The sequence below is a fragment of the Ursus americanus genome, chromosome 22 (genome assembly GCF_024610735.1).
Source record: "Ursus americanus isolate L20-20 chromosome 22, mUrsAme1.1.p, whole genome shotgun sequence".
Lineage (NCBI taxonomy): Eukaryota > Metazoa > Chordata > Mammalia > Carnivora > Ursidae > Ursus > Ursus americanus.
Window position 1 is genome coordinate 4,218,272 of NC_142148.1, and position 26,160 is coordinate 4,244,431.

The 26,160-nt window shown below is 48.1% G+C and overlaps 3 protein-coding genes across 3 annotated transcripts; 2 read left to right on the forward strand and 1 right to left on the reverse strand.

Moving 5' to 3' along the window:
• The first annotated feature begins 275 nt into the window (after positions 1 to 275).
• Positions 276 to 9,098, forward strand: PRELID3B (PRELI domain containing 3B). Its single transcript, XM_045814635.2, has 6 exons — positions 276 to 429; positions 4,245 to 4,413; positions 5,625 to 5,714; positions 6,143 to 6,213; positions 6,329 to 6,431; positions 8,069 to 9,098. Exons 1-6 carry the CDS (start codon positions 398 to 400, stop codon positions 8,186 to 8,188), a joined length of 585 nt encoding a protein of 194 aa, XP_045670591.1. The 5' UTR covers positions 276 to 397; the 3' UTR covers positions 8,189 to 9,098.
• Positions 9,099 to 10,601: 1,503 nt separating this feature from the next.
• On the forward strand, positions 10,602 to 14,134 carry ATP5F1E (ATP synthase F1 subunit epsilon). The gene is made up of 3 exons (XM_045814636.1): positions 10,602 to 10,760; positions 12,384 to 12,510; positions 13,985 to 14,134. The coding sequence occupies exons 1-2, from the start codon at positions 10,729 to 10,731 to the stop codon at positions 12,505 to 12,507; spliced, it is 156 nt and encodes a 51-aa protein (XP_045670592.1). The 5' UTR covers positions 10,602 to 10,728; the 3' UTR covers positions 12,508 to 12,510; positions 13,985 to 14,134.
• Positions 14,135 to 16,027: 1,893 nt separating this feature from the next.
• Positions 16,028 to 22,909, reverse strand: TUBB1 (tubulin beta 1 class VI). The gene is given in 5 exon segments (XM_045814634.2): positions 16,028 to 18,326; positions 18,328 to 18,893; positions 19,005 to 19,115; positions 19,564 to 19,672; positions 22,681 to 22,909. Coding segments are annotated over 5 exon segments (1,374 nt in total). The 5' UTR covers positions 22,738 to 22,909; the 3' UTR covers positions 16,028 to 17,795.
• Between the last annotated feature and the right edge of the window lie 3,251 nt (positions 22,910 to 26,160).

Consider the following 26,160-nt stretch of genomic DNA (forward strand, 5'->3'; position numbering starts at 1 on the left):
TGGTGCACCCAGGAACCTCTTGGGCCTGGCCCAACTCTGTGCAGAAGTCAGCGCTCCCGGCGACGCCCGCGAGGGGGCGGGCAGCCGGCCGCGTGTCGCGCCTGCGCAGCACAGCGCCTACGCCGTCGGCCCCAGTCGCTGCCCCTGCACTGCGCCGGCGCGTTGCGCCCGGCGCTAAGGGGCGGGGTTTCGTTGCGCCGCGCGCTAGGCTGGGGCAAAACCCAGGCCGGGATAGGGCGTGGGGCAGCGCGTCGGGACGTCCTTCACGTCGGGCCCGACGGCGCGTGCGCGCTGCGCGGCCGGCGGGGCTTCTGGGGGGGCGGGGCGGGGGCAAGTGTGGCTTTTTTGCCTCATTGTCCCTTAGCGCCGCCCGGACACCGAGCAGGCTGCCGGCACTATGAAGATCTGGACTTCAGAGCACGTCTTTGAGTAAGTTTGAGGCGTGGGACGGGTCGGCGGGGCGTACGGGGTAAGTGCAGAGTGGGCGGGCAGTTCGGGCCGGAGTCGTGGCGAGGCCGGGGCGCCCCTCAGGAAGCTTCCAGGCGTCGGGCCTGGTGGTGGGGGGAGCTGGCCCTGAGTCCCACGGGGCCCGGGGCGGGGAGGAGGAGGGGGCGGGGACTCGGGGTCTGCGGCCCCCGGGGTGAAGAGAGCCCGGTACTTTGAGGCCTCGCTGCTGCCCCGGCTGGAAGAGGGTCCAGAGACGGGCACTAGTGGCCTGGCCCCCGGGGAGGTCCCCCGGGCTGATGGGGGCCTCGCCTGGCACGAGGTCCTCGACTGCACTCGGGGTGGGAGAGGCCCCTGCGTGCCACTTCCGGCCGTGCCAAACCCGGTGGGACGGGGGCCCGCGGATTCCAACGGGAAGCGTGGGCGTTGTCGGGAGTCCGGTCGCCCCGCCACCTTTGGGTGGAGTGTCTCCCCGGGTGAGCTCAGGCGACCAGGAGGCGAAACTTTTCTGGCAGCTCGTGACCTGAGGAACGGAGCCTTACTACAATTGGAGTCCAAGGTCCAGCTCTGGCTGCGGCACGCTGTGTGACCTTGGGCTGCCCATTTTTATGGGAGACACGGAAGACGATGGTGCAGTCCGGGCCTGCCACCGGAACATGACTTGGAGGCCACGCTCAGTGACATTTCTTGGTTAGAAGAATTTCGTAGCAACACAGTAGGCCTTAAACCAGTTGGATCTTGGGAATTGAATCCCCTTCCGGGTCCATGATTCCATATACAAACGAGCCACGGATATAAGCAGTTACGTCTTTTTTTTTTTTTTCTTCCATAAAGAAGCAGTTAATCCAAATAGTTAATCGAGGGAAGGGCTCTTCATTGACCCGTCATCCCTCCTGTCAGCGATTTGCAGTGCCATCTTCGGCCTGAAGCCTGTTGTGATTTGACATTTGAATCCATTTCTGAGCCATCTGCTTTGTTCTGCTGATCTTGCTGTTGTTACCACACTGTTTTAATTTTTATAGCTTTCCGGTATGTTTTAGTTTAACCGTCTGATTTTTTTAAACCATGTTTCCGAGAGCAGTTTTTAAAGAAGTTGTAAACTCTTTACATACTCAGTGAATTAGACCATATCCAAGAGTCCGCGGGGTCCTGGGAAGTTTAGAGCATTAAAATCAGGGGGAAAATTCCTTTTTCCGTAATGCTTAGTCTTTCTGTAAATTGGTGATCTTTCTGATGTTCTTTACCTGGTAACAGTCTTTACTATATTTCAGCCCTTGGGGTCATGGATGGTTTCTTGCTGACAATCCTCTTCTGGATTTCAGTGCTTCAGAGGTTCTTTGAGCTTTGCGTCTCCTTAGAACGTTCTTCTGTCTTCCCTAACACTCTTCTCCCTGCTACCCCTCCACTCCTGTTCTTTTCTTCAGTGTTTCCCTCTCTTCCCCTTCAGTGTCATTGTTCAAGGAGATTCTGTTAGTGGCCTTCTTGTCTTGGATTTCATCAGTGATTCTTAATTTTTTATCCACAGACCTCTCTGAGATTTGATGAAAGCTCTGGGATCCCCCTCCCAGAAGATAGACCTATTCAGACAAATGCTGCACGTGTCCTGGGAGAAGCAGCCCTGATCCCGATTCTCCCCAAATAATCTGGGCGTTTCAGTCAGGGTCCCAGCTGATACATACACACTTAGGACACCCAAATCTGTACCTTGGGCTCCAGCCTCTCTCGAACTTCAAATCCTTATTTTCAGGTCTTACCAGTCATCTCTGCGCACGTGTCCTGTAGGCTTCCCAAACTCAGTCCTGAAATGGAAGTTACCATCTCCCCTCACAAATCTTACCATTGCCAAGTGTTTCATATCTTAAGGATGCTTCTGTCTACAATATCAAAGTCCTCATTCTGTGTCTTACCCATATAATACGTTCAGTACTTCCTTCTGGGGCTTCACGTACAGTTGGCATCCAGGTGAAGTCATTCATTGGTTCCTTCAACAAACAGGAATGCCCCGTGTGCCGGCACCTTTCTTTGAATTGGTTACATATCGGTAGATTAATCAAGACCTTGTTGCTGCCTGGCTGGAGCTAAGTATACCTAAATGTCCACCTACCTCGTTTTATAGGTGAAGATATTGGGCAGGTGGATAAGGTTCTGCTTGCCCCTTGGTGCCATTCTGAGTGTCTTCCGGTGTGAGGTCTTTCCACATGATTACATTAGTAGGGTTCAGATTAATTGCTGGAAGACTGTTAACATGCATCCTTTGTAATGTTTGACCTAATTATGTTTCATAAAGCAGTCTTAGTTCAAGTTAAGTCAACACCAATGTTTTCAAGTTGGCTCAGAGTAGAGAAGGACTATATTACAAATAATACATAACTACCCTGAAGCCATGTGCAATTATTAATTTTTTTAGAAGGGATGGGGGAAGAGATAAGTGCAAGGAAGCCAGCTAACTGTGGTATATGACTAGTTGGAGACAGGGACAGGGTTCATCTGATCTTCATTTTAGATAGTTGCCTTGGTAACAGTCTGAGTGCTCGGCCTGTATCCCTTCTATTTATGGGGACTGTTTAGATTTATGAAGTAGCTCCCCTTATGTACCTGCATTGGTTGCTGAATAAGGCTTGAGATTCAAAACAGAATGAGGTTCATTTATATAATAGCAAAAATGAAAACATTAAAAATAATGTCACTGGTTGTCCAGGGTTCTGGGAAATGAATGGTGTTGAGATTTTCCTTCTTTTGGCAAGAAGTAGTTGTCAGGCTTAGTTCTCTGAAAACTTGAACTGGATTAATGGCCTACCTATTTTGCTTTTAGAAAAATAAAAAGTAATGCTGTGTGGTTTATCAGTATGTGTGATTTGAAACATTATCTCCAGATCTCTTTTTTCCTTTCAATGAAGACAAGAGCGCAGATAGGGTAGCATCAGACTGCAGGTGGGCTCAGTCACCTCTAATACTCACTGGCGTTAATAAGGGGCTCTTTTGAAAAAAAATGGCTTTTGTACCAGCATCTTATTCACACAAGTTGTGAAGTGAACAGATGTACATCAGATTTTGAATCATGCAAGCACACGGGCTTTTTCAAGAAGATAATATTAAGAGAGAACATTAGAAAAGAGTATATTAGAAGCGCCTTAAAAACACTTTGTGGTATTGAGTGACCTTTTCAAAACAAATCAGAATCACTCCTTCGGGGAAAGCAATGGGTAAAGATTGACTGGAGGGGCCACTGTTATTTATTACCTTAATATAGAGAAAACTATATTTTTAAATTATAGTATTTAAATCAATAATACTTTGGATCTTTTTGTAATCCCTTAAAGAATTTATGGTGTCTATAAGTTCTTTTACTTTTGTTACATCTTTATACCTTTATGGAATTGGGGCCAGACAAAAGAAAAAATGGTATAATACTAACAATTTTTCCTGATTGTTTTCGTAGAACATATTTTTTAAAATACATTTTTGTGAATCAGTGATTCTTAGAAACAATTTATGTGTGAAAGTGAACATGGATAAATAGGAAAGATTGTTTAAGACACTAATGTGTTAAAGGCTATTTATATCTTTATAGACCTCAGTTGTACCGTATAGCCTGTGTGCTGGGAAGGTACTGAAATCTATACATATTCAAAATGTAGATTGAGCTCCCCAAATTATCTTTTAGTCAGTGTTTCAGAAAGTTATTTTCCCTAGTTAAATTAATTAAACTTCAACTGTAAAGAAAGATTTGATGGATTATAAAAACAGTTTAATTTATATGCATATTTTTCAAATGTTTGGTTTTTGGTTCATGTTGGCAGCCACCCATGGGAAACCGTTACGACAGCTGCAATGCAGAAATACCCAAACCCTATGAACCCAAGCGTGGTTGGAGTTGATGTGTTGGACAGACATATAGATCCCTCTGGAAAGTTGCACAGCCATAGACTTCTCAGCACAGAGTGGGGACTGCCTTCCATTGTGAAATCTGTAAGTGTGTCTTTATTCCTGTGGAAATGTGACTGCTGTGGAGAAGTTTTCTAAACCACATTATAATTTCAAATAGGTTGTGGGAGCTGATTCTGAATGTCATTTTTGCATCAGTTCAAATTGTATTATAATAAACTTGAGTTATGAGTGTATAATGAATTGGAAATATTATTACAGTCTTCATGAAGGCGCCTGATAAAACCTTCTGAAGGAAGCCAGCTAATGCTCTGTAATCTAAAAGGAGTTCTGTTCTGCTTTTCCTGCTTTTGCCAGCCACTTCAGACCAGTAGTAAGATCTGGAAGCCGTGGGCTGGTGGCGATGGTTAGGTGGCAGTGGCTGTGGTCAGTGGTGGGTGGTGACACTAAGTGAGGAGTGTGTTCTTGGACTCTCCTATGCCACAGTTGTTCCAAGGCTTGAGACTCCTCCCCATACATTTAAAAAGAGAATTCTATTCAGTTACATGTGAGCAGGCTTTAATGAGCCAATTTAACCAGCAAGAAACTGGAGTGCCAGATGATTACAATGTGAGAGAACTCTGGTATGATAAGCAGACTCAGTTTTCTTTCTCCTTGGGGAAGCTAGGTCCACTCAGAAAACTAAGGGACACATTTTTTAGCAGGAATGTCCTGATTACTTCCTTTGCACAAACCACTGCATTAGATAGTGGGGGACACAGAAATGAGCAAGGTCAGGGGGTTGGCTTGGGGTCTGAGCCCAAGAATGATGCCGGATGGGATGCATTATCCTCCATCATGAGATGGCCGTTTTTCTGTCTGGAGAAAGAGGCCGCAGCACCCTCTCGCTCAGACTGCTCTAGGAAAATATTGACAGATATTCTCGAGCTCTCCTTTCTCCAGATGCCATGTTTACCCAAATATTCTGATTTCCATATTTCAGGCTCAGTGCTCTGTTGTCACACCTTGGCGATTTCAGTGTCTGCTTTATACTGCACGTGTTCTCCCTGGGCTAGTCGCTAATTGCCTCTGGGAAGGGTTTTTGTATCTGGCGGTCTCATCTCATTCATGGTGTGTGAATTCCTGTTACCCTCAAATGGGCCTCCTTTCCGACCTTTGTCTGATTCCTCCTGTTTTTTATGAAACAGATTTTTTGGTTCGAGATATTAACACATTTTTACCTTCTAATAAAATATCGATACACTTGTTAAGAAATCCCTCTTCCTCTGATTACTAATTGTTAATATTTTATTTAGCTTATTGGTGCTGCAAGAACTAAAACATATGTGCAAGAACATTCTGTAGTTGATCCTGTAGAGAAGACGATGGAACTTAAATCTACTAATGTAAGTTTTGGCTCCCTTTTGTTTTGATTTTAAATTAATAGCTTAATTTTTTGGGGGGGGTCTCTTGTATAGTTGATGTACAGGTGAATATAGGCTCTTCAGCATAGCTTAGGAACTAGTTGATTATGTGCTGTATTGTCCTTTCCTGCTCCTCATTGGAGCAGTGAGGCTACTTGTTTCCAGGGGACGGCACCCAATAAAATGAATTTGGGATCATGTGCATATTATTACTGTAATCCTTTTGTCACATTTATTATTTTTATAATAGAAAGCAGTGAATAGTGAAATTTAAGTTCTGTTTTTGCGGTAATATCAGAGTGGTTTATTTGTTATTTGTATATTTACCTAGCAAGATTTTGGTTTGTGAATTAGTTTTGCAAATGTTTTTCATCTTAGTTTCCAAAATGATTTTTTTTTTCATTCTATAGATTTCATTTACAAATATGGTTTCAGTAGATGAGAGACTTATATACAAACCACATCCTCAGGACCCAGAAAAGTGAGTAAAAATGTTTCAACAAACTGTTTTACAGGGTGTTTTAGGTTTTTTTATCACGTATTTCTTTAAAAAATAAAAAGTCATTCTGAAGCTGTGTGAATGTGTTCTGTTCCAGAACTGTTTTGACTCAAGAAGCCATAATCACTGTGAAAGGAGTCAGTCTCAGCAGTTACCTGGAAGGACTAATGGCGAGTACGATATCTTCAAATGCTAATAAAGTAAGTCAGGCTGCTCCCTAATCATTTGTCCTGGGTTTCCTGTCTTAAAAGAGCTTTGTACTGAATGTGTTTGTCCTGGCAAATGGACTCTCAGCCACAGTGCAGGGAGAATCCGTATACGCAGTTCCCGCACAAGCTCTGGGGTCTAGCACCCCGGGATTTATGTGCAAGCCGTAATTCTTACCAGCCTTTCAGCCTTGGACAATTAAGTTAACCTTTCTGTGCCTCAGTTTCCCATCTGTGAAGTGGAGATCAGTTAGCCATCTTACCAGTTGGTCATGAAGAGTAAATGAGATAACGTATGGGAAGCGTGTGGCCCAGGGCCCAGCATGTGGGAAGTGCTTGGTGACACGTCACTGTGTGCCATTGTTTAAAATACCAATTCTTAACCTGTTTCATTATTTTCTCTGCCCCACGACCCCCAGGTCCGTTTTAGACATTTTTTTTCTCTAAGAACCACCACCACGTCAAAGTATTTAAGACCATGGATAGTTGGATGAAAGGATGAGTGGGCTATGTACATACAAAGAGTGAGATATTTCCACCTCTCCCCACCCCCAACTAATTTTTGCCCTTTGGAGAATGCATGATTTAAAACAATTTAAGTTTAGAGAAAGAGATACTTAATGCACTCTGTTATAACACATGTTTAATATAATCATTCAACAATCGAGAGATACTTATAGGTGCTTTTTCTGTACCAGGGGAAGTGCTAGGCTAGATTAGGGATACAGCAGGGAACAAAACAAGCATGGTCCCTGCCCTCATGGAACTAAGAGGAAGGCAGCATTAATCACGCCGTTAGGAGAGGAAAAGTACAGAGATACAAGTCTTTCATGAGTGTTCTGTTTCTGTTGAGTGCCAAATGAGGAGTGCATTGGTTGTGAGGGGTGTGCCAGGAAGCCTCTCCAGCAGAGGGGCTGCATGTGCAAAGACCCTCAGAGAGGAAGCAGGAAATGCTTCTCATTTCCTCAAGGACTGTCATAAAGCACCAGGAGAGAATGGATGAAGAGCAAGTCGGGGACCAGATCTTCCAGGGCCTTGTACAGGATTTTAGTTTAAAATAATGGACCCGGGGCGCCTGGGTGGCTCAGTCGTTAAGCATCTGCCTTCGGCTCAGGTCACGATCCCAGAGTCCTGGGATAGAGTCCTGGGATGGAGCCCCACGTCGGGCTCCCTGCTCAGCAGGAACCCTGTGTCTCCCTCTCCCGCTCCCCCTGCTTGTGTTCCCTCTCTCGCTGTATCTCTCTCTGTCAAACAAATAAAATCTTTAAAAAAAATTTTTTTAAATAAAATAATGGACCCCCCAAAAAAATGGATTTGACCTTTTGATCCCCCAAAAAGGGACCACCCCAATCAGAAATAAGGAAACGATCACAATCATTGAATTGTAGAATCTTTTGAGAACATCTTTTGCATGCAAAATAAAAAGGAGTTTATAGATCAGTCCAGCTGTCCAGGGCATTCGCTATTTGGTAAGTAATATTAAAGAAAAAAAAGGCAAGGACAAAAAGAATCCATTCTGGTGAGGTTTAGTTATACTTGTAAATGCTCCTTGTTTCTTCCTGATGTGCCACTTATTTGATAGGTGCCTTTGCTCTCACTTGGTAACAGTGGATGTGTTGGATTTTTTTAAGGGCCGAGAAGCAATGGAATGGGTAATACATAAATTAAATGCGGAAATTGAAGAATTGACGGCTTCGGCGAGAGGAAGCATAAGGACACCGATGGCGGCAGCGGCGTTTGTAGAGAAATGAGGATGAAAGTCAGTACCTGACATCCGCCCCCCAGGTCTCTGCAAACTGGCAATATATTTATTTGTTATTTAAAAAATAAAACTATATTTTAGGTAGAGTTTTTTTTTTATTAATAAGCTGAAGAAAAGCTATGGGACTTCTGATCAAAACAAAGAGGTGCAGGGTTTCTGAATAAAAGGGATCATCCCAAAGAGTATTGTTTCAAATGGCCATCTGATTTTGAGGATTCCAGTATTTATGTGAAGATGTAACAATTTTTGAAAAGTACTTGGAAAATCATATTCGCATATTAAATTTCCTTTAAGGTAGAATTGTAAAGCTTTTCATGCATTGGAACTCTACCTGGCTTTGGACCAACCCAGCACAAAGCGGAGCCACCTAGACACATACAATTACCCTGCTATGGTAACCTGCAAGAGCTTGCTCTTTAAAAGGAGAACTTAAAGTTTGAAAAGACATCTTAATTTGTATAAAATAACTTGCTCTGCTATAAACCACCATTAGAAAACAGAGTGTTTTGTTTTGGTACTTAAATGACATTTTTGGAATGAAAATTATCACTAATACATGACTCCAACAAACAAAACAAAAAAAGAATTTTAATGTATTAAAGAGTACTGTGTTAATTTGCCAAAGTTTTGTAACTTAGGAAAGGTATTACCTTCCTTGGATTTGTACTTTATGACTTAGTATGCTATACCGTGGGCTGGTGATGTTCACTGAAAAAATAAAGTCATTACCGGAATTTTGCAGCACTCTAAACTTAAACAGAAGAACAGCTGTTCACATCTTTTAGCTTAGCATTTCACATTTGCCTAACTTATAAATTGCCATGTGTCAAAATCATGGCTCTGTAATTGCTAAAGCATGATATGTCAGGTTATTTGAATATAATTACTTTTTGAAGTAATTGTGACCGCAAGACATCTTTTTTACATGAAGAGCTGTAGTCATTTGAAATTACTCAAACGGTGTCTTTCTGAAGCATAAATCCCAGGTACTTAGTGTTTTTTAATAATACGGTGCAACTGCGGGGGGTGGGGGCGGTGGGGAAGAAAAAAAGAATGATAATGAGAAAAGAAGCATTGACCTAAACGAACCACTGTGTGAATTGCTTGCAGCTTCTATTTGTGGGAAGTCAATTATTTTGGATGCTAAGGGGCAGCTGCAATCTGGAAAACAATCCAGTAAATGTATTTCCTATTTTGTAGCAGGCAGTTACCGACCAGTAAATAATCTCTCTGATACTTGCAGTTGTTGCATACAGAGTATTTTTGTTAAAAGGTGATTAGCTCTTGCCTTTATCTTACAGTGCTAATGTAATAAACTCATCAGGTTTCCTGTAAAAGAAACCAGTTATTATGTGTACATAAACCACAGAAATAGTATACTAAACTATTTAAAAATTAGTGTTTTTCTACTTCTGTTGTTTAGCTTAAGACTTCTTAGGACATTTGTAAAAGCAACTTAAATCCAATAAGGTTTTTGATTATTTTTTGTAACCAGAGATGGTTTTTACAAATGTGAAATAACATTTCCATTAAAACGTAGCAAAATATTGATCTTTTGATAAAAAGTTGCCTTGTATAATTTCTGTAAATTATACTTGTTCTGAAAAAGGTGTAATGCCCTAATGATAAAAAGATTTCTAAACAAATTTTTAACCTGTTTTTTTTTTATTCTGATCTAATGATAAATTCTAGAAACTTTGGTTTTCCACTGTAGTGAAGTAGCTGGTAGTTGTGGCTTTTACCTACGCAAATCTCGTAGACACGGCAAGCAGCTGTGTTGGGGGGACTGAACTGAGACAGTGTTCACAGGTTACACATGGACCGTGGGGCGTCTTACCCTAGCTAGCATTACAGATGGAAGTTAGGTTTCTAGTTTGTGAAAACTTCCTCGTAACGCCGTGTTTCCTGCTCACGGTTTCTGTGTAGTTACCGCTCCGTGTGCACACGCGCTCCTGCGCCCCGGGCCTTCGCCCCCGCCCCTGCCCGTAGCGCCCAGGCCCGGCCGTCTAGCCCAGGCCGTCGCCGGTCGCGGGTGGCCCGGAGGCCTGCGCGCTGTACGGGCCGGGTTCCCTTTTGCCCACCGCCCCCCGGGGGAGGGGGCGAAGTGCTCCACGCGGACGCCGGGGTGCGGCCGTGACCCCAGGCTGAAGGTGGGCCTCTGCCCGGCGCGGACCCCGGCGGCCCCCGCGGCCCCGCCGCCCCACCGGGGTACTACGGAAGCCCGCGGGGCACACGCTCGGGACGCCCGCGGAGCCAATCGGTGGGCGCGGCCCGCCGGCCCGCCCGGGGATTGGCACCCGAGGCCCCGGCCGCCCGCCCCCATTGGCTCCCGGCGTCGGGGGGGATTCCGCGGCGGGGCAGCAGGGGCTGCTCGGGAGGCCGGGCGGGGCAAGAGGCGGTGAGATTGGCAGGTCCGGAGTCCCGCCTCTTCCGGTTCCCAGGGCTGACCTTCCTGCCGCTGGGCCGTGCGCCGAGCCGACATTGAGGCGTCCTCGCGATTCGACTCGACGCGCCAACCCTCGCGACATCATGGTGGCGTATTGGCGACAGGCTGGACTCAGGTAGACCCGCGCCTCGGGGGTGCGGGGAGCCAGCGGCGCGGCCCGGGGTCGGAGGTCACACCGCGCGCGGCGGGGGTCGGGGCCGGGGGAGCGCGGCCCCAAGATGGCGGCTCACGGCCGGGGGGGAGGGAGGAGGCGCCTCGAGTGCGCGGCGCGTGGGCGGCGGGCCGAGCACCTGCGGTGCTCCCGCCTTCGGGATGTAGCCGGGCCCCCGCCGCGCGGTCCGCAGCGGCTGAGTGCAGGGTCCTCGCCCCCCTCCCCCGTCGGGGCTCGGGACAGGGCCCTGGGAGTGTGACCCCAGCCCGCACCGCGGGCGTTCGTGTGCAGCACACACGTGTTTTTACTGCACACTGACTCCCGTCGCTGTAGGGCTGCCTTCCCGGTAAAAGGGGAGCAGGCCCTCGGTGCACGGCACAGAGGGCAGTGGGGGCCCTCGGGAAGCTCACGTGTGGAACCCGTCGGAAGACACGACCTCCAGTGACGGAGGAGCCGTGGGCGCCGCCCTCACGCCTGGTGGCTTCGTGTACCCACTGGGCCATGCACCTTGGTGCGGGGCGGGGCACCCCTTGTGACTTGACTACAAGTAGCCCCCTCTGGGGGGGCACCTGACTGGGACGGCTGAGCAGCCCCAGGGTTCCCGCCTTGTGAGGTCAAGCACAGTTTTGTCCAGTTGGCAGGTCTGCGGCCCCAGTAACAGGGACCATTTCCTAAGCACCTGCTCAGTGACAGGAGTGGCAGCCCCTGCTTTGTCTCTCCTCCCAGACATCAGTGGGCAGGCATCATTATCCTTCTGTTTTATTCTCTTGTGTCTACAGGTGGATAAAGTAGCGGAAAAGCTTGAGCAGCCTTGAAGGTCAACCCGATTAGTCAGCACCCTAGGAGGCATTGGAACGCCTGCCTCTGGCCCAAAAAAACAAATCTGAAACATGAGAAAATAGACAGTAGCACTCCCCCCCCCTTCCTGTTTTCAAAAAGTGTAAAAAGTGAGCTGACATTTTTTGGAAAATAAGATGTTGATGGGAGTCCATCTACCAAACAGGAAGCAGGCTGTTAGATATTTTGTTAGAACTAAGGATGTTCTGCAAGGTTTCATTTAGAAACCTTGATTGGGAAGTGTCTTCAGTGGCAGACTTGGGAAACAAAATCCAATATTCTCAAGAAAACCTTTAAATAATCATGAAGAATTGTTGAATTCAAAATAGTTTTTTCTCTTAATTGTATGTATTTACTTTGTAAGAATAGTGTAAGGAAAAAATTTTTAGAGAAATGAGGGAAAACATCACTTATAGTCTCTCGTAAGAACACTTTGGTCTATTTCTTGTGCTGTGGGATTTTTAAAAATCACTATGAATCTTTTATTTTAAATTAGCATGTATTAGGATGGTACAAAAGAGGAAAAAGCAAAGATTACCCATCCTAATACCAGTTAAGATTCTGGTACATTTCTTTCTGGACTTTTTCTCCGTGTGGATTGCTTTTGGCACTAGTCATTTTAAATCCAGTTCCACAATAATGTACAATCAAACCAAAATTAAAAGCATAGGAAGAAAAAAACAATAGTAGCACGACCAGTCTGGCTGGATCATTGATAATTAACTTTGTATCATCTTTCATTTCCTCCAGCTACATCCGATACTCCCAGATCTGTGCAAAGGCAGTGAGAGAGGCACTGAAGGCAGAGTTCAAAGCAAATGCTGAGAAGACTTCCGGCAGCACCGTAAAAATTGTGAAAGTGAAAAAGGAATAATCTGTAAGTTACTGATTGGTTAGAAGACTTGCATCTTAAGTTCTTAGAGCACTTTCAAAACAAAGTAATTTTAGTTTTGAATTCTGTCCATTTTTTGGTCAATCAGTACATTCATATGTTGGTTAGTGGGTAGTAATTTGAAGCATACAGGTGATAGGAGTCCTGTGGCATCATAAAAGAATCTCGTTTCGGGCCCTGACAAGTAGAAGTAATTGGCACATTGATTTTTAGCTCATTTAGCAGTGCTTAGGTAGAGAGCCGTCTTATTTTAATTAAACCTGTTTCATTTGTCTGCACAACATCAAATAATTTGAAGGATAAACTCCCCACTTTGTGTAATTGCTGTCGGAGTTACGTAACAGCTCAGGGGCATGACAAATTGCAGTTCTTTACGTCTTCATTTCCCCCACATCTACTGTTCTCACAAATGACTGCTTCCTGAACACGAGGGCTGCAAGCGCAGGCAAGGGTCCTGCGATTTTATCAAGCAGTAACATCTGCAAGACCCTGCAGGGACAACTGCTTTTTGCTAAATTTATGATCTTTCGGAGGATCTGGTTCATTTTACTTCTCCAGAGATGTGAGCCATGTAGAGTTACATCCTGTGCAATAAAAGACCGTTTTGTACAGTTGATAAGTTCTGACTCTTGGCTCCCAACTACTAAAGTGATCTGATCTCTAAGCCTCTTTCTTGACATTGTTATTTCAAAGATAAGCAAGGCAAATAACCAGAGAGATGTTTTCAGATTTAATTTTCTTGTTTTGCTTTAAAAAAAGGCGTCAGACCTGCAGTGGCAAGGAAGTGTGATCAGTATGAATCCTTTGGCAGCTCGTGGTTATGAGCAATTTTACTTACTGGAGCTGTCTCCCCTAAGCACTTTTCATTTCCATTTTGAATTAGTAAATATTTTATTATGAGTCTGGAGATGCGATGTTTTGAATGTAGCCCTTTTTCGAGGGGCTCTCTGTCTCATCTCATAATTCTAAGTAATGAGACCTGGTTTTATGTTGGGTTGTTTTGTTTTAACAATGGGCTAGCTGAGAAAACCACTGAGCCTCTGCAGCAGAGCCGAGCCAAACTCAGCATCGAACTCCCTTGACCTTGTGATGTCCTTGGGGTCAGGAAGTATAGTGTCCAGCCCCAGTAAACAAAACACAGCTGCTCTCTATATGTCCTGCAGGGGATGCTCCCAGCCCTTGAGCACAGGGGGCTTTTAGTATCTTTTTAAAGGGAGAGTAGTTTTTTTGTTGCCCAGGGAGTACTTGGTTCTACTTAGAAGGGAAGTTCCTGTTCAGCTAAGGCCATGCACCTGAACCAGCAGTTTTTACAGCCAAGAGCCAAGGGTCAGCATCAGCCATGTGAAGTGACGCCAAAGTTATACAGTTCGTGACAAGGAAGTCATTGCCCGTGTTCATGCTGGATTTTTAAGAAAACACAAAGGACTAGCAACTGTTGCATTTTCTTCTCTCCTCCTAGACCCTGACTAAAGCTTCAAATGCTGCATTTTCTGCGGTGAAGATGTGGGTACATGTTACGGCAGTTTGCAAACGATCTCCGTGCATGGAAAAATATCCCTGTCTTGTTCTAGATTGACAATGCCAATAAATCGAAGTATGGTTCACTCTTGCTGTTGGTTTTTGTTTTCCTTTGGACTGTTTCTCATAGGAACTGTCCACACCTGCAGGATTAGGACCTTAGGGACTACGGTGTCTTAAGGTGGGGGAAGCAGATTTAACATCTAGTGAGCAGAGGGAGACAAAAGATGTTTTAAATGTTGCAGGATAGAAAGTTCTCTTTTTCATATCAATTGACAAAATTAGCCTCTTGTTGAGGCTCTCACTGTCCCTTATCTTTGAATTGCAGAAGTCACGGCCGAGTGGCGGATGGCTTATTACCTGCTGGCCTGGTTCTCCCGCGCAGCCGGCTTAGCCATTTGCCTAAATGACAATAATTACTAAAAGCATAGATTAGAAGGAAAAAAATACTAGATTGTGGTCTTCATTTTTTTGTACCCGTAAAACCTGTGGAGACAACCACTAATGTCGGAATTTCAGCAAGAAATGTGCTTCACGTTGTTTTGTAAATGAATCTCTGTCCTGGGAGCACTCCCCATGGGCGATGGGGCCGCGCCGTTCAGTACCTTGCTCATGGAGTCGAGGGCCGACTGAAGTTCAGTCTTTAGGACTCTTGCCTGTAGGCCCCGGGCACGAGCATGGCAGCTGCTCCATGGGGTTTGCAGTGACTCACTGCTTCATTAAATGCTCAGGCGTGAAGACACGTTGCAAGTGTTTTGTTTTTATCTTCCTTTGAAACTTGGAAGCACTGAGGTGAGTAAAACACCCACTGCAGAGTTAAACTGCTTGATCTGAACGGTTTTGGAGAACAGAGAAAGAAATTTGAACAGGAAATTTTGAAACACGGTTCAGCCTCTATGCCTGGACCAGTTCTCCCCGTGGTACTTAAGCTAACAATAAGTTCTGGGGGCCACTGAGCAGTGCCGAGGAGGCGCCCAAGAGAATGCCTTTGTTCTCGGCCTTCTGCAGGCGATTTCCTGCCCCGGGACACTTGACCTGTATGTAGGTTTTATTTAATTCTTGGCCCAGGACAGGCAAGGAGGTGCTCCTGGATGGAGTGTGAGAGCCGGGCCACTGGGCAGTAGCCACGTGAGGGCTGCTGAGAGCTCTTTGCCTGGGCCGGTCTGCTGTTCTAAAGTCAGAGCATCAAGGTTGTCAGGACCTCGGTCCCCAAAATCAAGGTACTAGGAAGCATCTTTCATTACAGGGATAGGAATCTATGAATCTCGAGGCTGTCCGGCCTCTTTCATAGAGGAACAAAGCCAATGGGCAAAGGGCTGAATTCTTTGCAGCCAGGTAACTAGAGAGAAGTCACCAGTGAGGATGGCAGATGGGGTATTTAAGGTGAGACTTAGGGTCAGCGCTGGTGATAGGGAAAGGGGTAAAGCAACTGAATAAAAGACAGGTTTACTGCCCAGCAAGGATTCTTTGAGCCTCTTTCTCTGTGATTAAAAATCCTGAACTGCTAGGAAATAAAGTAAACTTCCGGTGTCCAGGCCTGCTGGGCAGTCTGCTGTATCCAGACGGCCGGGGGACCCTGATCAGACCTGGCTGTGGGTATTTTACTAACTAGTTGAGTGATTTCTGAGGGAGTCGTTAATCTCTGCTCACGCGGGGTTCTTGGGTGTGAAGTGAAGGAACCGGACAAGCTCTGAAATTCTGATCCCATGTCTCTGTCTCTGAGACCAGTGTCGCCATGGCAACCATACTGCTAAAGGAATAGGCTCCTCAAAATCTGAGGGGACAGATTTCTTTTGGTTTCTAGTGGGTTTGTGTGTGTGTGTGTGTGTGTGTGTGTGTGTTTAATCTATTTCTACCATACAAAAGAGGATGGTGAGATACATTTTGAAATATTTTTAACTACTCAAATTAATCAGTCTGGGTGGTTAGGCTCCAAGAAAAGGAATTTATTTAGTCTGAAATAAAGCAATTTAGCCATTTAAAATTGAATTTCCTTGTACTTTAATGATTACTATTGAGCAAACAAAAATCTTGACAGTAATAGAAATCAGCAGGTTTTTTTTTTTTAATTTAGATCTGTATCCTTCCTTGTATCTATTTGATTTTGCCTTTTTAGATTTGAGAAGGAAAGTGCTAGTGGAATCGTGTATAAATTCTTGTAACATCAAAGGTCGTAAGTCTTTTTAGCCTCTGAGAAGTTAGGAACCTCAAACTGAGAGTATATATATATACATATATATATATGTACATTTTCTTAATAAATCTGCTTTTGTTTTTAGTGCTTGAGCCACAAGTAGAAAGTGTTTAAAAGTTTTTTCAGTGTTGTAAATAGAAGGCTTGTCACGATGCCGACAGCAGGACCTCATTTTCTTTCCCTACATACTTCGTTACTGGTCACAATGCCTACGTGAAGGAGGGACATTTCTCAGACTGAGCCGCCGCGGCATCCATCCGCCTGCTACCTGACCTCCGATTACAAACACTAGTCGGAGAGAACCTAGTTGCCTGCAAGTAAATATTTCCTGCAGGGAGTGTCGGAGGCTCTTCCCACTGCGGCTACCCATGGATCAAATAGAAGAGCTCAGTGGTAATTCTAGAAGGCCGTTAAGACCCTTATGGCCCTGGAAGGGATTACCGTGCGGTATGTCAGAAATAGGTAAGCTGTAATTAAAAAGTTATGGATGATTTGATGACACTCCTGTGTATTTGGTCCTGTTGTAATGTGAGCAGATTAAACTCGGGTAATGGTCAAAGCTGTGTCATCATGCAAACATTTATGGCAACTTCTGCAAATTAATTTGAACTATAAAAGTTCCCTAATAAGACAACGTCCTCCTTGAGGAGGAAGGACACTGCGGTGGCCGAATTCCTGCATTTGAATGGTTGCGCAGCGCGCCCAGCGCACCGGGTGCCCTTTCTGAAAGAGCAGAGGCTACCGAGGCTTTCAGAAGGTGTTTACTGAATGAAAGTGAAAAGGGCATTTTGAAACAGCCTTTACAAGGAAGACCGAAGATGGTGATTAATGAATTCCCAGAATGCAACACCCCTAAGAATCTAAACATCTATGTTAAAATGAAGATCAGAGGATTGGGGTTGGTGACTTTTGCCCGGCGTTGGCGGGGGGGGGGGGGGGGGGGGGGCGGTTGGCCAGGTATTTTGGTGAAAAGCACTGCCACTTTTTTTTCTCCCTTTTTCCCTTTCCAGTTAGTACGCTGACGTGCACACAAGGTCCACACGATTCACTAGTGGACGCTGACTCACACTTGCCTCGGCTACACAGCACCCCACGTACCAATTAGTCACCTGGCTTTTCGGGAGGCCGGCGAGCACCAGGAGGTAGGATGCTGGGCAGCGCACACGACACAACCCGGGGCATGACTCTTAGCAAGGGTGCCAAGCTAGGCTCCAGGGCGCTCGTCGCTGCCACGAAAGGGTGGGGAGGGGAGTCAGCCGCGGTGGCTGTGCACACTGCGCACGCGTGGTCCTGATGCCCGGCCCAGCGCTGTGCGTGCAGTAACTACCCGATCAACATTGTCAAACAAAGGAGGTGTGCTTCAAGACAAATTCGCTTTGCTGTTAAAAACCAGTTAATAGAGTGCAGTGAATATCGACGTCTGGAGTTAGCGAGTGCCAGCGGAAGGCCCCCGCATTCGCGCGTGTGTGTGTGCGTGCGTGCGTGCGGACCCCGGTGGCTGCGGTGCGCCGGGTGGGAAGCCGGCGGGACGGCTGCGGGGTGTGGGCTGCGGCCGACTTCACACGGCCCCGCGGGGTTCGAGCGGCCCGTCTTCCGGCTCCATTTCGGCCTCCCCCACGCCCTCTCCATCCTCCTCCTGAACCGCCCTGGCGTCCTGCAGTTGCTGGTACTCGGACACCAGGTCGTGGATGTTGCTCTCGGCCTCGGCAAACTCGCCCACGTCCATGCCCTCGCTGGTGTACCAGTGCACGAACGCCCTCCTCCGGAACATGGCCGAGAAGTGCTCCGCCACGCGGCCGAACAGCTCCTGCACCGCCGTGCTGTTGCCGATGAAGGTGGCGGCCATGCTCAGCCCCGGCGGCGGGATGTCACACACGGCCACCTTGACGTTGTTGGGGATCCACTCCACGAAGCAGCCGCTGTGCCGGCTCTGCACGCCGAGCATCTGCTCGTCCACCTCCTTGGTGGACATGCGGCCCCGGAAGATGCAGGCCACGGTCAGGTAGCGGCCGCGGCGCGGGTCGCAGGCGGCCATGGCGTTGCGCGCGTCGAACACCTGCTGCGTGAGCTCGGCCACCGTGAGCGCGCGGGTACTGGCGGCCGTCGCGGCTGGTGAGCGGCGCGAAGCCGGGCGTGAAGAAGTGCAGGCGCGGGAAGGGCACCATGTTCACGGCCAGCTTGCGCAGGTCGGCGTTGAGCTGGCCCGGGAAGCGCAGGGACGTGGTGATGCCGCTCATGGTCAGCGACACCAGGTGGTTGAGGTCGCCGTAGCTGGGCGCGGCCAGCTTGAGCGTGCGGAAGCAGATGTCGTAGAGCGCCTCGTTGTCGATGCAGAAGCAGGCGTCGGCGTGCTGCGCCAGGTGCTGCAGGGACAGCACGGCGTTGTAGGGCTCCACCACCGTGTCGGACACCTTGGGCGAGGGCAGGACGCTGAAGGCGTTCAGGATGCGGTCGGGGAAGTCCTCGCGGATCCTGCTCAGCAGCAGCGTGCCCATGCCCGCGCCCGTGCCGCCGCCCAGCGAGTGCACCAGCTGGAAGCCCTGCAGGCAGTCGCACGCCTCGCTGGCGCTGCGCACGGCGTCCAGCACGCTCTCGGCCAGCTCGGCGCCCTCCGTGTAGTGGCCCTTGGCCCAGTTGTTGCCAGCGCCGGAGTTCCCTGTGCGGAGGGAGGCCGCTTACCGGGCTGCCCGGGTGGGGGCGGGGCAGACGGGGCACCACTAGGAGGCGCCCTCACCTCGTCCCGGGACCCCCTTGCAGGAGAACCTACCGTAGATGAAGCTGTCCGGATGAAAGAGAGCTCCCAATTTGCCGGATCGGATGCTATCCATCGTCCCGGGCTCCAGGTCCACCAGCAGCGCCCGGGGCACATATTTCTTACCTGTGTAGAAAAATAGGAAGAAGTCAGCAAACTGCTGTTTTTCTAAAAGTTAATGTTTCATCAAAATAGAACCTTGTGATACCCGTCAGGAGAAAGGTATTTCTAGAAGAAAGATATTTGAAATGATATCCTTGACCCCAACAAGTGCACAAATCTATAAAATACCTTCCAAATACGTTATCCATCATTTTCTGTGTTTTGTCGTCTGGCCCATGACAGAGATCCCGCCCCCTACAGGAAGTTCATTTAAGAACTAAGCTAGAAAGCTGGTGCTCGAGCAGCGGTGGGGTTAAGACACGTGACCCCACTCAGCGCCTTCTTCTGGAGCCGTTGCCCTAGAGGGGACTTGGGGACCCGCCAGTCTCGGGATCCCGCTGCGCTGCCTGGACATCACCCTGACCGTGCTCCCGGGGCGGGTGGGCATCGCCACCGGAGCACAGCGTCCTACCGTGGGCCTCGTTGTAGTACACGCTGATCCTTTCCAGCTGCAACGCGCAGTCCCCGCAGTAGCCCCCGGCCGAGTCGATCCCGTGCTCCTCGCCAATCACCTCCCAGAACTGAAAGCAGCAAGAGAGGAGGCCAGTGTACAGAGGGACCCCAGAAAAGGGCAGGGTGTAGGTACCGTGAGCCAGCAGACTGGCCAGAGGGACAGGAGGGGAGTGCTGCGGGGCCTGCCCGGAGGGGTCTGTCTGGCCGCCCCCTTTCCTAGATGTGCCTTTAGGCCCTTTCTGTCAGTGCCCGCTCCGCAGCGAAATTTGCTCTTGCTTCCATTAAACATGAATATGAAGACTGTGTTTTATACCCACCTGAATGCCTTAAATAAAATGCCAACACATAAAATATTAAATTGGATTTTGCTCCTATTAAATAGAGGCCGTGGTATACATTAAAGCTGTCCTTTTACAATTCGCATCAGACCAGGTAGCTCAAATTTCACCTTCTGGTGCTTGGAGCTAGTAAAGTATAGATCCCATTAAATGAAAATAGACTGAATTCTTATCTGATTTCACAATAATATCTCCCTCACTTGGGGATTTATTTTCATGCAGTTTTCCAAAAAGGCCCTAACTAGGACATCCAGGGCCCAGCTCTTAGCCGTGTGCATTTTTCATGGTCAGGTATGCACACGATTCAAGATTGTGCACAGCTCTTGTAACTATTTGAAACATATGACACTTTCAATCACACATACAGTATTTATTAATATAGCTGTGTGCAGAGCTCTTAATATGGAAACAGTTAGTGAGATGGCCCCTTTCATTGCCCTAGAGAAGGACATATTCAAGTGCAATGAAAATATATTCATTTATGTTAAAATCCCCAAGGGTGTTTTCCCAGCCATATCTTATAAGTGATGGCTCTGCTCTGGCCGTGGTCTCATTAACCAGACTCTGTTTTATAGTAAATTACCAGCACTGTTCAGAGTCTGAAAGAATAAATAAATTTAAGTTCTATATCACCACAAACTAAACGTCTCTTACAGTTCTTATGGCCCCAAATAATAAGCGGTCGCCAGGGCTTTAAGCGCCAGACAGCACAACGCTGGAGGAAAAGCTGAGACCCTATCTGGACCCGCACTTCCTCTCCCGCGCCTCCCTCCAGATTATCTTCCCGCTTCAGAGCGCGGAGCTGGTGCCTCCCGCTTCTCCCTGTGTTCTGCTTCGGAGCTCTCATCACCGTGGCATGGAGAGTCGGCGACTTCTCTTCAAGCAGTAATATTCTTTGCCCCAGGTTTTAAACACCTGCATTAAAAGACTAGTTTTTTATAGCTGCGTTATTCACAACAGCTCCAAGTTGGAAACAACCTATGCTCAGTCATGAAAAGGAAGGAGCTTCGGACACGGGCCGCAACGTGGTTGAGCCTTGAGGACATAATGCTCAGGGACACAAGCCAGACGCACAAGGGCAGATACCATGTGATGTCACGTCTATGTGGTCCCTAGAAGAGGTCAAATTCAGGGGTCTCTGGGTGGCTGAGTCGGTTGGGCATTTGACTCTCGATTTCTGTTCAGGGTCATGATCTCAGGGTCGTGGGATCAAGCCCTTAGTTGAACTCTGTGCTGGGCGTGGAGCCTGCTAGAGAGTCTCTCTCCCTCTCCCGCTGCCTCTCCCCCCCACCACCTCCCATTCACACTCTCTAAATAAATAAATAAATAAATAAATAAATAAATATGTTTTTTAATAATTTTTTTATTTTTATTTTTTTTAAAGATTTTATTTATTTATTTGACAGAGAGAGACAGCCAGCGAGAGAGGGAACACAAGTAGGGGGAGTGGGAGAGGAAGAAGCAGGCTCCTAGCAGAGGAGCCCGATGTAGGACTCGATCCCAGAACTCTGGGATCACGCCCTGAGCCGAAGGCAGACGCTTCACGACTGCACCACCCAGGCGCCCCTAAAAATGTTTTTTTAAAAAGAGTTCAAATTCTTAGATAGTAGAAGGGTGGGTGCCAGGGTCTGGGGGAGGGGAAATGCAGAGTTAGTATTTAATGGGGACAGGGTTTTTAGTTTTGCAAAAGGAAAATTATTTTGAGATTGGGTACACAGTACTGTGAATATACTTAACACTATTGAACTGTACACTTAAAAATGATGGCGATGGTAAATTTTACAGTGTGTGTTTTACCACAATTTTAAAAAATTTAACTTTTAATGCAATTTAAAAAATTTTAAAGCTTTATTTATTCATTTATTTATTCATTTGTATTTATTTTAGAGAGAGAGTGGGGGTAGGGGCAGAGGGAGAGGATCTTTCAAGAGGATTCCCTGCTGAGTGCAGAGCCCACCCCGGGCTCCATCCCACGAGATCCTGACCTGAGCCCAAACCAAGCCTCGGATGCTTAACCGACTGAGCCACCCAGGCGCCCCAATGCGATTACATTTTTAATACAATTCATCCTAGTGAAAGTAATTTCAAAATGGCAAAGGGAGCAATCAGAATCTGGCTGTTAACACAGTACAAGTGTGTAAAGCCAGGGATGAAATCCGGGCTGGAGACCTGTTGGGCTGTGTCATCTCTGAGTGTAAGCCACTGAACCAGGCACTTTGTACAAAAATTTAGGTGGGAAGAAGACACACTCGTGTATATATTCCAGAGAGTGTATTTTAATTATTTCTGCTACTGCACCCAAAAATGTTTAGGTTCACCTCCTTAGTCTCCTGTTCTTACTAAATGGAACAGACGTGGATCTTTTTAAACTTTGTAGCATAAACAAGGGAGGGGATGGAAAGACGTCTTAGTTATATGGTGTAAAAAGTTGCCCAGCAAACTTTGGGACACTTTTGAGACAAATTACTGTCTTTAGATATGAAAGTTCATTGTTAGGGTCGTGAGAGTAAATAGGGCTCCCCCACAAGCGGCGGTGAAATTAGCATGAATTAAGTTGACCCTTTCGGCCTCGACTACCTCCCTTGTCTCTTTCCCTATGGGCGTCGGTTAATGAAGCCAGGTATTCGGCAAGTGCATGCGATCTGCTGACCTTGTTGCCTTCCCTGCTGACTTAGGGTATTTTCTGAGTTGGCTACACCCAGGGACCATAGGAAAGCTAGTCCTCGAACTTTCCTTACCTTGGCTCCGATCTGGTTCCCGCACTGGCCAATCTGAATATGCACGATTTCACGCATCCTTAAGGTCTTCACGGAATCCGGAATCCTCGGTCTCTGAGAGAGCTGCCCTTGGCTGCTGGGAGCCCAACACGACTCTGGTCACTGCAATGATGGGACCAGCTGACCAAGCTGGTCCCAGTGTGACTGACCCAAGGGTGTGTCCACTGCCCAGAGGCCCAGCCTCTACTCTCTTCTGCTCTCTGCCTGTCATCCTGGTGAAGGGGGTGTTTCTTCCTCTCCAAACACATAATATTGCCCAGTCACTTCCTAGAGTTCAAGACCAAACGCTGCCTTTGTGCACAGTGCCTAGAGGTCTCATGCCAGGTGTGGGCCTGGCCATGGCGGACTCTGGGTGTCGGCACTGGCTCTGGACTCCGGGTGATGGGGATGGGGCTCCTGACATGACAACCCAGCCACAGCTCCCAGTTCATGGGGTGACCGGACCACCTCCAGAGAGCTCTCCCCAACCAAGCCAGTTGTACTATCAGGAACCCTTTGCCTAAACCCATCGCTTGACAGATGAGGCCACGCTATCCCAGAGCATGAAGTGACCTCACCATAGTCACAGCCAGTGAGACGTCCCTACCTTGCTTTAGAAGTGGCCATGGCTCCCGTGTCTTCAGCTATGTTTCCTACGGAGTACTCTGACAGCACCTGGTGGCACCAAGGGGTCCTTTGGGGGAACTTGGGTGGACAGTTTTATTTTTACATGGTCTACTTTAATATTAATAGGAAAAAAATAATTAGTATTTATAATAGTAAAATGATAATAAGAGAAAGGTTCCTTCGAACTTGGTCAAAGTTGTAAAGGCAACTTGTGATTCTTCAGTGTTTGGGAAAGCGCTACCAAGAGACACATCTCGACTCCATGGCTCTCCATCAAGGCCTTTCCCAACATGGCCCCGCGCTTCCTTTCCAGCCCCTTTGCCAGACTTTGGTCCCCAGAGAGCCGGTGCTGTCCGGGCTCCCGATCCCTCCATGCTGGGCCGTCCACAGGTGTGTGGCCACCTGCCCTCTGCTGCCACCCTACGTGCCAGTCTCTGCTCTTCCAGAAACTGTAGAGCTTCTGCCCAGGCCAGTACCTCTCTCCTGAAGGCCCAGGCCAGGAGGCAGCCGCACCCGGTGGGCACCCGCGTCTCCAGGCCTCTCCCCTGTGTCTGCCAAGCTCCCAAGGCCCCCGTTCTCAGAACAGCTGCAGATCCGGAGCTTCCGTGCACTGGGCAGTCATTCGGAGCCAGGGATAAGGAGATGAAGGAGACAGATGCAGGCAGCCGCTGAGCTGATGGAGAAGCTCCCCGTGGCAGACTCTGGCCCCCAGGACGTGGACTCAAAGGCAGGACCAAAGGCACTCAGACCCGGAGTCCCCTGGTGCTCCCTCCCCCGCCTCTGACCGGACAGGTGACCTCGGCTGAGGGGCTGGCCCTGCCTGTCATCACACTGACCAGCAGGCAGCCCTAAACCCGGTGCACTTTCCACAGGCCTGGTGAGGCCCGAGACGGGAGGTCAGTGATCCGGACAGGAAAGTCACTGACTGCTCTGTAGTGGCCTTTTTGCTGGAAAATACTTAACAAAGTAAAAGGAGCTGGAGTGTTACCTGCAGGAAGAAGGACTTCGTCTCGTGGGTGCCAGCCCAGGGCTGCTCCTGTCCTCCACTGTCCAGTGACCTCATGGGCCATGTGTCGACCGAGAGCGCCGCATGACCCTGGGTCGGGGACCCGACCAGAGCAGATGTTGCCGTAAGGGAACTACCGGGACAGCTATGAAATTTGAATACACGCTGTGTGGATTGCATAATCACATTGTATCCATGTTGTATTTCCTGAATTTGATCATGGACGGGTTACACACATGGAAATTCTTGTTTTCAAGAGATAGTATGAAATACTCAGGGACAAGAGTCACCTTGCCCCCAGCTCACTCGCAAACAGTTGGGCAAGAACAGTAACAATGTGATAAATGTCGAGAGTCTGGTTAAGCAAATGTGGCAAAATGTTAACAATTGGTGAATCTTTGCAAACGGAGCACAAGATTAATACTCTTGCAACATCTCTGAGTTTGGAATGTTTTTCTACTCCAATCTGAATGACCACATGATGACAGATGGATCTGGTCCAAACCCTGCCACCCCCGACGTTAAAGAGAAGAAAGTATAAATTCAAGAGGAAGAAATTTGCATGTACCGAGCAGTATTTTTTTCACAAGTTAAAAACATATATACACAGAATAAACCTTTCTGCTTGCATGACAGTCACCCCCCACCCCGCGCCTTTGCTCTTCCCTCTGACCCCTCACCCGCCCTCCCCACCCTCCCTCTGCTCATGTGACCGCAAAACTCCAAGGCAGAGCCCAGGATCCCCGGCAGCAACATCCTAGGTGGGAGCCCCCCGCAGGTGCAGGACCATAGTTCACAGCCATCTGTGCAGCTGTTTGCTAATTACCCAGCCTCATGCCTTGTCTCTCCCCGCTGGCCTGGGAGCAGCCCGTGTCATTTCACCTTTGAGTCCCCAGAGTGCCTGATACAGGAGAGGGCCTCAGCAAATGTTTGTTGAGTGCACACCAACAGCTGGGCAAGTCTGAGCAGTCATGCTCGGAATGGCAATTTTTCTTAAAGCCAATAATGTATTTATTCACGAGTATGTCCTGATGGGTGAGGTGGGGGCATGGTGCCCGAGGACTTTTTCTCTGGCCCCTAAGAGGTGGTCTAGGCTGAAAGTGTAGACTGTTCCAAGAAAGCTGGATGTCAGGACCGGATTGTAGAAGGAGCAACCGCACGAGCTATTACGGGAAGCAGTGGCTGGCAGGGCTGCTGAAAGGGGCCCGTGTTGGCCGCCGCGGGGACCACTGGGCTGGGCCAAAGGGGCATTTTTAATCTTTCTGTGTTCATTCTTTGCTGTATGAGCAGGATCCAGTGTGTTGGGGTCCCCCCGCCAAACCTCCACCCTGGAGCACATTCCTCTTGGTCATCTCAGTTTGCTCAGGGAGGGAAAAGGCCAGGTTTCCAGATGGGCGCTTAAAAGGTTTTTCTGTTAATGGGGCAGTTGGCAAAAAAAAAAAAAAAAAAAAGTTGGGGTAGAGAGGAGAGGAACCCTGTTTGCTTTGATTCCTGGCTCCCTGGCAGTGTTGACTCAGTCTGGGCGGCTGTGCTGAGCTTTGGCCGCTGTGAGGGGCGGGGCAGATCGGGGCAGGGAGGCTTGGCGGCCCCAGCAGCTCAGGGAGGCCCACCTCCTCCCAAAACTTGCATTTTCCCAGCTGTAGAATGGGATGATGGTCCTGAGTCCCAGGTTTGCGGGAAAGACAGAGCACACTGGGGTTAACCCCCAACATCCCCTCGCAGGCGGTGCTTTTCACGTGGGCTTCGCAGGATGGAAACGAAAGATGTGTGGACAGCGCCATTCATTCAATACCTAGGAACCGAGTGCCCACGGTGGGTGAGGGCCCAGA